At 37.6% G+C, this 11,623-nt stretch overlaps 1 protein-coding gene across 1 annotated transcript in view; it reads right to left on the bottom strand.

Moving 5' to 3' along the window:
• LOC103732488 (dedicator of cytokinesis protein 7) overlaps positions 1-11,623 on the bottom strand; it is a gene marked incomplete at its 3' end in the record, with an annotated part of 127,987 nt that overhangs the window by 45,955 nt on the left and 70,409 nt on the right. The window contains exons 12-14 of the mRNA XM_029562516.1: positions 8,418-8,560; positions 5,412-5,505; positions 2,965-3,127 (exon numbers count right to left, since the gene is read on the bottom strand). Coding sequence (XP_029418376.1) covers positions 2,965-3,127; positions 5,412-5,505; positions 8,418-8,560 — 400 coding nt within the window. The remainder of the gene's footprint in view (positions 1-2,964; positions 3,128-5,411; positions 5,506-8,417; positions 8,561-11,623) is intronic.

The raw sequence follows: 11,623 nt of genomic DNA, 5'->3' as shown, positions 1-11,623 counted from the left end.
GCAGGCCAGATTGTCCTAAGAAGAGTGACTTGGCCACCTTCTTTTTAAAACTAGTTCTCACATGCTATTTACTGAAAAGTAGCCTTTAAAATGCTATATATATATATATATATATATATATATATGTATGTATGTATGTATTTTTCTGCACTGTATCTTCTTGCTTAGGTTATATGCTCCAAGAATTTACAGTAAGAATTAATTGCATGGGCCAGGCGTGGTGGTGCACACCTTTAATCCCAGCACTTGGGTGGCAGAGGCAGGTGGATCTTTGTGAGTTTGAGGCCAGCCTGGTCTACATAGTAGTTCCAGGACAGCTGGGGCTACAAGTAGACCCTGTCTCAAAAAGACCGGAAAAAAAAAAAAAAAGAATTAATTACATGGAATATTTTGTGCTCTGCCCTGCCCCAGGAGAAACCAAGTCCTTTATCTCATATTTTATTAGTATAAAACTGAGCAGCCAATATCAATCCTTTCCTAAGTCATCTGAATAGTAAAAATGGGACCAAAAATTATAGCTACAACCATGACACGAAACCTTATTCTCCTACCTTGCAATAGTTTCGTATTTCTTATTTTTTCTTTTATAACAAATTTATTTTTATTTTAAACATACGAGTGCTTTGCCTGTATATATGGAAGTACACCCATGAGTACAATGCCCACAAAGGTCAGAAGAGGGTATCAAGTCCCATGGAACTGGAGTTGCATGTGGTTATTAGGTTCCATGATGGTCCTGGGAAATGAACACAGGTCCTCTGAAAAAGCAGCCAGTGCTCTTAACTGCTGAGCCATCTCTCCAGCTCCAGTTTTGTATTTCTTAACTCAGTGAGTAAATACTAAGTATAAGCTTTCTATGTTCTAGAACACCAGAGATGCTGGAAATAAAGGAGTCAATATATGAGTCCCTGTCTTTTACAATAACTATATTCAAATGAGAAAAACAAAACCAATCACAATTATACATTATAGTCCCAAATAATGACATGCAAAAGTCAGAGAGCTGGAACAGTGAAGAAGCCAACCTTTCTAATTGGGAGTGAGGAGGGTGAGCAGCTCTAGGAAGTGGAGACAAGAACAAAGACAAGAAAGACACAGAAAAAGTTGAATGGAAAACTGTTAGGCAGAACTGACTTCCTTCAAGGACAAACAACTGAAGTCACTGAGGCTAAATGAAGTGAGGCAAGCAGAGACACCAGAACACAAGACAATGGCAAGAGCAGAGCATGGAGACTCAACAGACTATTATTTTAAAAAAAGCTTTTTCCACTTGTGGTAGGATTCACTCAAAGGTGGTTTGATTTATGGTGTTTAGAAGTCTGTTTAAGAGCAATGTCAAGAACAGGCTGAGATAAGGATAGAAACAAGATGACCTACTACAGTATAATAAAATTTGAGATCAGCAGCTGTACAAAATGGCAGCCTCTAACCCCTGTGGCTTGTAAGAATTTTAAAGAATTTTAAATGTGGCTCATCTGAACTGAAATGTCTTTTTTTTTCTTTTTTTTTTTCGTCTTTTTTAGACAGGGTCTCCCTGTAGCCCCAGGTGGCCTGGAACTCACTATGTAGACCAGATTGGCCTTGAATTCCCAGAGATCTGCCTGCCTCTGCCTCCTGAATGCTGGGATTAAAGGTGTGCACCACCATGCCCAGGTGAAATGCTCTTAAAGTGTAAAATATATACAAGATGTTGAAACTAGAAGGGGGGGAAGTAAAATATTAATTTCTATATTACATGGTATTTTATATATACGATGCTAAATTAAGTGATTAAAATTATTACTTTCACCTGATTATTTTTATGTAGAAATAGAAAATTGTAAATTAGCAACTGTGGCTTCTTTGATATTTCCATCAGACAGTACTATGTTACATGGTGAGTAATTTTTTTAAGTAGAGTGGTAGAAAGTACTGGACTTGAGACGCATTTTGAAAATATAGTCTATATAACTTGTTGACCAAAAGAAGTCTGGGTACAAAAAGTACTGAAACTACTCTGATTCCAAAAATTCTGCTCTGAGCAACTTAGAAAATGTTAGTAAAATCTATTAGGATGAAAGTCGAGGATGAAACTCAAAATCCTCCTCTAGAATGTTATCTTTGAGGTAGCTGCCCTCTAGATTTCCCAATAGACATGCCAAGCGGTGACCTCAGAATGAACAAATAAAAGAAGCATCATTTGGGGTTGGAGAGATGGCTCATCGGTTAAGAATGCTGACTGTTCTTGCAGAAGACCCGGGTTCAAATCCTAGCACCCACATGGCAGCTAATGACATAACTCCAGGTCCAGGGAATCCGACAGCCTCTTCTGACCTCTGTGGGCACTGCACGACACGGGTGCACTTACCTACATGCAGGCAATACACACATACACATAAAATTAAAATAATAAAATATTTTTAAAAAAGAAGCATCATTCATAACGGAGACATGCAAATGATATGCTAGGAATTGCATACTATTCAGCCTGAAAAGTTGTACCTAATAACTGTGTCTACTATTCTCTAGGTATACTCAACAAATAAAAATTAGGTCATAATCCTAATTAATAATCCAACATATACTTGATTCATGTGTAAACCAAAATTCTACTAATTGAGGAAACACATTAAGTAGCATTTCATATTTTAACCCCACAAACTAGGAATCAAATGCTAGCCACCACCGTACTAAGATGTGATGCTTAGCAACATTTTTAATCCTTCTATCCTTCAGTGTAACTGCCTAGAAAATGAAAGTAAGTTCTACCCCAAAACTATGAAGATTAAATAAGATAATACATGTAATTAATATATAATAAATGTAATCAACACTATAACTGATATTACACATGGTATAAATTAACAAAATTGTGTAGTAAGAAGTGGAAGAGGTAATAAATATACGTAAAAACTTAAGAGTTCCATTCTAGTTCTGCTTCAACAGTACTTTATCTCAGAACTCACCACAAGTGTTATCTCTTACCTGTAAGTAGTGTTTGGAACATAGACATCCCTGGCAGGAAACTCTAAAATTTCTCTGGTAGGTCTGACTCTGCTGTCAGGGTAAAGTTTCACTTGAAGCAGCTCTGGGGTTAGGCAATAATGAGGATTTTCAGGGGCAGGAGAAATGTCTATCTTCAGCTGAGCTGCATATAAAAATACATTATTATAAAAACAATGTGAACATAATAAATAAAAACTCTATGATGAACCATATTTTGGATCTGAGGTGCTTCCCAAAGGCTTTACCACCAGCACAGGACACTAGTAGGGGGGACAGAAATTTTTGGAGGTAAGGCCTAGTGGGAAGAAGTTAGATCAGTGGAAGTACGCCCTTGAGGAGGGTACTCTGGCCACTTTTCCTTGCTCTGTTTGATTTCTGGCACCATAAGGTAAGCAGCTTTGTTCACCATGTGCTTCTTTACCAAAGTGTTCTGACTCACTATGGGCCCCAAAGAAAAGCCACTCATTGAGGGGCTGAAACCTCAGAAATATGAGCCAATATATTTCTCAGCTTAGGCAATCTGTCATGGTAATAGAATGTTGACTAGCACAAAGATGAAAATATTCTTATAAATATTTAAATATTATTTTGTAAGAAGTCTGGGCTAGAGCTGGAGAGATGGCTCAGCAGTTAGGAACACTGGCTGCTCTTGCAGAGGACCGGGGTTCAGTTCCCAGCACCCACATGGTGGCTAACAATCGTCCACAACTCCAGTTCCAGGGGATTCAACAACCTCTTCTGATTTCCTGGGGCACTGCATGACACAGGTGCACCTTAAGACATGCAGGCAATGCACTCATACATATAAAATAAAAATAATAAAATATTACACAAAAAAGAAGTCTGGGATAAACAATATAGAAACCAAATAACTTAGATGTCTAAATCATTTCATTTTACCAAGATTCAAACTTTAAAACATTACTTGTCTACCAGGGGCTAGAAAGATGGCTCAGGGATTAAAAGTACTTGCTGGTCTTCCAGAGGACCTGAGTTTGACTGCCAACACCCACATGTTGGCTCTGGCTCTGTTGCCCTCTTTCGGCCTTCATGGGCACTATACACACAACAATAAGTCTACCAGTCATTAAAACACTTGTACAAATAAAATTTAAAAATCATTTAAAAAAATTACTTGTACAGAACAATGAGGAGAGAACTGAAAGAAAAGGACAGCAGGAAAGGACCTAGCATAGTGTGCTAGATGGCTTTAATGTCAACTTGACACACCTAAGTTAAGGAAGCCTCAATTGGGGAATTGCCTCCATTGGACCAAACTGCGGCAATGTCTGTAGGGGAATTTTCTTAATTGTCAAGTGATGTGGGAGGGCCCAGCCCATTGTGGGTGGTGCTACCCCTGGGCAGGTGGGCCTATGTTGTGTAAGAAGACAGGCTGGGGGCTGGAGAGATGGCTCAGTGGTTAAGGACACTGACTGCTCTTGCAGAGGACCTGGGTTCAATTCCTGCTATCCACATGGCAGCTACGAACTGTCCTTAACTCTAGTTCAGGGGAATCCAAAGCCCTCTTTTGACCTCCACAGCATTGTATGACACGGGTGAACTCATATATATGCAGGCAATACACTCATACACATAAAATAAAAATAATAAATAAAATTTAAAAAAAAAAAGAAAAGAAAAGAAAAGAAGTTGAGCGTGGACCAGGGGAGCAAGCCAGTAAGCAGCATTCCTCCATGGCCTGTGCTCCAACTCCTGCCTCCAGGTTCCTGCCCTGAGTTCCTACCTTGGGCTCCCTAATGCACTGTGACCCAGTAGATGTAAGTCAAATAAACCTTTCCTTCCCAAGTTGGTACTGGTCAGAGTATTTTGTCATAGCAATGAAGAAACAAACTAGGACACATAGTAACAAGCCAAAACTTCAGGATTTAGTGATTTAATTTTAGCTGTTTGGCAGATCCCAAAACAGTTTTACTTTGAATGGTTTGCTCCAACCATGATATGAATCCATTTCTGAGTATTTACCATTCCATGCACATTTTTTTCCTCTGGAAAGTAACTTTAAGACACAATGTTATTCATCATTCTCATTTTAGAACTTATAATCTCAAAGGTGCTGAATCCTGAATCCAAACTTTTAGATCACATAGTGAGATGAAAAAGACTAATAGGGAAGCTGAAGGGATGGCTCAGCAGTTAAGAGCACTGGCTGCACTTCCAGAAGACCAGGTTTAGGTCATCCCTAACTCCAGTTGCAGGGGATCTAATGCCCTCTTCTGTTCTTCATGGGCATTGTGCACACATGGTACACTTTCATACATGAAGCAAACACACATAAAATAAAAATATATTTTTTTTAGAGGCTGGTAAGTGTTGAGTACAAAAAAATGTACAGGCCATCTAAATAGGAATAAAGGAATAAATAATGGAAATATATAAGTATCATGTCATTCAAAATTTCAAGATACCTGTAATAGGTCTCAACCGCCTCAAGACAGAAGACGGCCTTCTCATATCAGCAAGAAACTTGTACAGATCTTCATCACTTAAGCGGTCTCCTTCCTGATTTCAATGATAAAGAAGAAAGTATTTGATAAAACAAACATAGCAAATAGGAAATAAATTTACAAGGCTTGCAAACAAGCACTGACTTCTGCTTATAAAACTGTCAGTGAAAAATTAATATACTTATAAAGATAAATAACTTCTTGACGTATGTCTCTTGTATTCAATCTTTACTAAGACTTAAGATAATAATCTTTTTATGTATTGAGTTATCGTTTATTACCTATGCCTATAAAGTATTATAGAACACCATAAAATGCAGAAATCCAAAACAACTTAAACAGAGCTGGAAAAGTAAAAATAAGAATACAGACATAAAACAGAAATAAAACAAGACTAACATAATATATAACATTTATAAATTGGTTACAATTTAGGATCACATATCGTTTTCACTGCATATTCCCAAACTTATCCAGTGACTAATTTTCAGAAAAAGAAATAAACACGATGCTGTTAAGGAAAAGCACAACTATCCTAATACTAAGACCAAGAAAGAAAACTCTAAAATGACCACAATCAAAGATGAATAAAGAACCTAGAAGAAAAAACAACTAAATAATGTGTTTTTTTTTTCTTTCTGACATTTTATTATTATGTTTGAGTATTTTCCATATTACTTTTTTATCTTATTTGATAATTAACATATTTAAGGCTACTTTGTTACTAGGAGCACACACTGAGCCTAGTTCTATTTCCTTATTATATTCAAAATGGTAGACAGGCCTTCCTTTGACCCATTATTTAGAGAAACAATTTTTAATTTCTAAGTGGTTATTAATTTAGGGTAGTATCCCTGGAATAGTTTTTGCTTTCAGTGAGATACAATTAGAGAAAGTGACTTTGAAAAAGTTTCAGAGACCTTTTATAATTACTGTAAATGTCCTATCAGTTGCTAAAACAGTATATTCTCTTCTTTTGAGAACAGAATATAAATCTTCAGTGTTTATTTACTAGTACATTCAAATTATCTAGACCTATTCTTATTTACTTAATTTCTTAAATTACGTTACTAGCCTCCATTCTTTAGTAATGATTATCATCTGTTTCTATGCCTTTTACTGGGTGGGACATAATTTCTTTCCATATGCTTGGCTATGTGCCTTGTTCAAATCACTGAACAAATATAATGCAAACAGAGATTTTATGGCTAGTAAATTCTCATGACCTGGGGGTGGGGACGCTCTATCTCATTTAGAAGTATTTGTTCTTTGAATTCTACTTTATTAAATAAAGCTACAGTCTCTGTTTTTTCACTAAGGTGCAATTGTGTGATATATAATTTTCTAGTTATTTGAAAGTAAAAAAATAACACATGCTCATGGTTAAGGTTAAACATTCTTTTTAAAAAAGTTTTAACAGTGGATGTATGGGGAGGGTACATGACTGTACAGGTGCGTGTGGAGCCCAGAGGTGCCAGAGGTGCTAGATTCCATTGGCGCTGGAATTACAGGTGGTGTGAGTTGCCCAATACAAGAGCTGGGAGCAGCTTGGGTCCTCTGGAAGAACAGTATGTGCTCTTAGTCACTGAGCCATCTCTCCAGTCCCTAGCTAACAATTATTAGCAGAAAACTGTAAAACAGAAACTGCAATACTTTTACTGCCACATATTTCTAGGAGTCACTTATTTTTAAGTTTTAATAAGCATTTTATGCTAGTGACTAACTGCTAGCATTAAAAACAGTGACCCAAGCTAGGCATGGAAGTACATGCCTTTAATCCCAGTACTTGGGAGGCAGAGGCAGGTGGATCTCTGGGAGATCAAGGTAAGCCTGGTCTAGAGAGTTCCAGCTAGCTGGGGGATACAGGGAGACCCTGTCTCAAAAAAAAAAAAAAAAAAAAAAAAACAAAAAAAAAAAACAAAACAAGAACAAATAAAACAACCCAAAAAAACAAAAACCAAAAAACCAGTAACTGCTAGTTATTATCCAGTAGAATGATTTACAAATAATAATGAACTTTAATATTTCAAAATACAACAAAAAAGTATATTGGTGGTGCATTCCTGTAGTCCCAGCACTTGGGAGGCAGAGGCAGGCAGATCTCTGTGAGTTCAAGGCCAGTCTGGTCTACATAGTAAGTTCCAGGACAGCTGGGGCTACAGGGAAACCCTGCTTCAAAAAGACCAAAAAAAAAAACCCAGAAAACAACAACAAAAAACTTTTCACAACAAAGAAATGGCCAATGGGGGAATGGAGAGATGCTTTACAGTTCAGAGTGCCTGCTGTTTCTTCACAGGACCAGAATTGGTTTCCTAACATCCACACTGGAGGGCTCACAACCACTCTAGCTCTAGGAGATCTGATACCCTCTGACCTCCACAGGTATCTGCATTCAGCTGCATACGCACATGCACATGTACACACACATGTACACACACACTTTAAAATAATAAAAGTTAAAACCTAAAAAAGAAAAGGTACATTATACAATTAACAAAATATTATGCATGAGACTAATTTTGATTCATTAAAAATGTCAAGGTAAGGGGATGGAGAGATGGCTCAGGGGTTAAGACCACCGGCTGTTCTTACAGAAGACCCAGGTTCAATTCCCAGCACCCATATGGCAGCTAACAATCATCTGGAACTCCAGTTCCAGGGGATCTAATGCTCTCTTCTGTCCTCTGTGGACACTGCACAACATGATGCACTTAGACACATGCAGACTATGCACTTATACACATAAAATCAAAATTTTAAAATGTCAAGGTAAACAGTTAATGATAAAACAAGTACAATATAAATTTCATATTCTTACAGTTTCTACTCCTAATATTCATTTTTACTCTTAAATTTTTTCAGTTTTGAAATTATGCTCATGCATATGCACAGTATAGTTACTATTCTGAAAGAATATGAAACATGTTACAAACATCTCCCTAGAATTCCTACATGACAGAACAATACCTGCTTAAAAAAATTTGTCACAGTGAGAGTAGCAGGTCGAAAGCTGGTCAAGTTGCAAGCATCATCCCCACTAGTTGTCCTTTCAAGTGACCGTCTACCAACAATACTGGAATTCCTCCTCTCTGACCAAGAACCTTTTCGTTCTACCGAGGGGGAGAAAAAAGATCATTTTCATAAAATTTAAAATTCCTTTAGTTTTCACAAGAAAGAATCCATTAATGCTGAAACTTACATTTTATTGAGCATATTTGTTACACTAGAGGAATTTCACTTCTGGGGAGATTAAAAGCACTCCACCTAAATCTTCTGGTTGCTTTTCTACAATTTTGTCAGTGTAAAAACAAGTCTCTAGCCAGGCGCAGTGGTGCACACCTTTAATGCCAGCACATGGGAAGCAGAGGCAGGTGGATCTCTGTGAGTTCAAGGCCAACCTGGTCTACACAGTGAGTTCTAGGACAGCTGGGGCTATAGGGAGACCCTGTCTCAAAAAGACCAAAAAAAAAGTCTCTAATACATAATTATTGATATGTATGACCAAAGATATATTACATAAAGCAGCTGTAGAGAAGCTATGCATTTACTATGAAATTTTAGTTAATTTAGATGAAAATTTTAGTTATATAGTAGAATCTCAGTCTTGGCACTTGAATTTAAAACAAATTTGAAAGACAAATTGTATTCAAAATCTTGACAGGATAAATTTATTTTTTCAAACCAGGCCCTCACACATACAAGATAAAACTTTTAAAAAAAAAGATACTAAAGATCAACAAGGAAAAATAAGACTTAAATACACAAATAATTTGGCCTAATGGATCTTTATACCATCCATGTTCTACAGAGCAAAAGCACAATGTATATTATTCTCAAGCAATTAAGGACATTCTCAAAGACAGTCTATATACTAAGATATAAAATATAAAACAGAATATGGTAAGTCTAAAAAGATTAAAATATGTTCACTAAGAACAGGGTCTGAAGAGGTAGCTCAGCAGGATAAGAACACTTGCTATTCTTCCAGAGGACCCTGCATGGTGGTCCTGTCACCCTCTTCTGGTCTTCTAAGGAAATACACACATCCAGTAAACATACTGGCAATCAAAATACTTGTACAAATAAAAATAATAAATAATTTTTAAAACAGGCCAGTAATTCAAGCTCTTAGAAGGCTAAAAAAGGAGAATTGCAAATCCAATGCCAGCCTGTGCTATATAGTAAGACTGTCTTGAAAGAGAGGGAATGAGGGAGGGAGGGAGGGAGGGAGGGATCTTAAATCTGTAATTTCATCTCACACTTCAAGGGACTGTATATTCAAGGCAGTTATGCACGGTTACACATGTCTATAATCCCAACTATGAGGGGACTGAATTAGAAGGATCACTAGCACTTCTTTAAGGTCAGTATGGGAAATATAGCAGAGTTCCAGGCCAAAATCAGAGAACATTTTGAGAACTTTACTCAAAAACACAAGCAAAAGAAGAGAAACTCAAAGAAAGGACAAAGATACAAAAAGGTAGCAGAAGAACAGAAATAAGTCAAACAGAAACTAGAAAAATAGAGAAAGTCAACATAGTTTTCCTAAACTGAAGAAAATAATACAAAGGACTAAAATTACTGTACTAAATTCATGAAATCGAAGTGACATCACTAGATCTTCCAGATAGAAGTAACTTCTATGTAAGAAAGAAACAATTTGTAGGCTAATATGAAGAAAACAATTGAATTTTGCTGATGACATGAAAAAATTCCTAGAAAGATACAAAGTATTAAAGTTGACTCAATATGAAAAAGAAAAACTCAATTACAACTAAAACAAGAGAACAATTACTAATGATAAAAACAACACAAAGAAAAGACCAAGTCAAGATAGCTTCACTAGTGAATTCTTCCAAACTTTCAAAGAAAAATTAATACTAATTCTCCAAAATCTCTTACAAAAAAGAAAAAGAGTACTTTACAACTCATTCTATGAGTGTGTATTACTCTGACACCAAAATCAGACAGAGCCAGTACAAAAAAGAAAAGCTACAGACTTGTATACCTCAAGAACACAGAAGCAAACCAAATACTGGCCAACACACTCCAACAACACATAGAAAAGATTATATGTCAAAACCAAGGATGACTTTTCCCAGAAATTTAAGATTAACTTAACATCCAAAGAACAACCAAAAGATGCAAAACACTGTGTTAAAACGATACAGGATGAAAATATAGAAATCATTTCAGTAGAGCAGAAAAAGAATTTCCTCAGTTTCCATCTATGGAAATCCTACAGCAGGGTGAGAGCAAAGCACAGTGAAAGAACACAGGGACAGGAGCAGTCTGGCCCTGTGTGAGGGAAGGAGAAGGGAAAAGGAGGAAGGAGGGAGGGAAGGAGAGAGGGATAAAAGAAGAGAGGGAGGGAGAGGGAGGTAGGCAGGGAGGGAGGAAGTATCCCACAGCAATTATCATTCTTTTAAAAAAATATTTATTTATTATTTTTTTAATATGTATTTGTGTATTGCCTGCATGTAAGTGCACCTGTGTTGTGCAATGCCCATGTAAGTCAGTAGAAGGTGTCCGGTCCCCTGGAACTGGAGTTACAGATGGCTGTTAGAAGTCATGTGGGTGCTGGGAATGAAACCCGGGTCCTCTCTAAGAGCAGCCAGTGCTCCTAACCGCTAAGCCATCTCTCCAGCTCCACAGTTATCATTCTTGATGGTGAAAAACTAAAAGTATTTGCCCTAATGGCAAGAATGAAACAGGTATATATCCATTCCTGATACTTCTGTTAACTAACATACAGGGGATTCTAGGCAAGGCAATTAGAAAACACATTCATACCATCTATTGTTTCAGGGAACACTGAAAAAAGGGAGTTGCAAAAATATCAGAGGGGGGCTCCTGGCCCGCTCTCCCGCCCTCAGGCCTCTCTGGGGGTAAGTCTACCGTGCAGCCCTCCGCGCCACCCTTCCATCTCCCCCGCTGTTCTCTACTACAAGCTTGGGCCCTGTGCCATTCCTAGTCTTGGGGCTCCAGACACCTGGGGAACCAATACTGCTTCCTGACCCTTCTCACACAGACCAACTCAGTGCCTTTCTTGGGCACCAGGAGCACAGCTTCTGGTCTTGGCCCCGCCCTCACCTCCCACTACTTCCCTGGTCCTGCAACACCCGCCAGCGTCTTTCTGGGGCTGACAGCCTCTTTCTGGGGCTCTGAGGCTT

Source organism: Nannospalax galili, unplaced genomic scaffold (assembly GCF_000622305.1).
Source record: "Nannospalax galili isolate Female #2095 unplaced genomic scaffold, S.galili_v1.0 scaffold553, whole genome shotgun sequence".
Classification (NCBI taxonomy): Eukaryota; Metazoa; Chordata; class Mammalia; order Rodentia; family Spalacidae; genus Nannospalax; species Nannospalax galili.
This window is presented reverse-complemented; position numbering and strand designations above follow the sequence as displayed.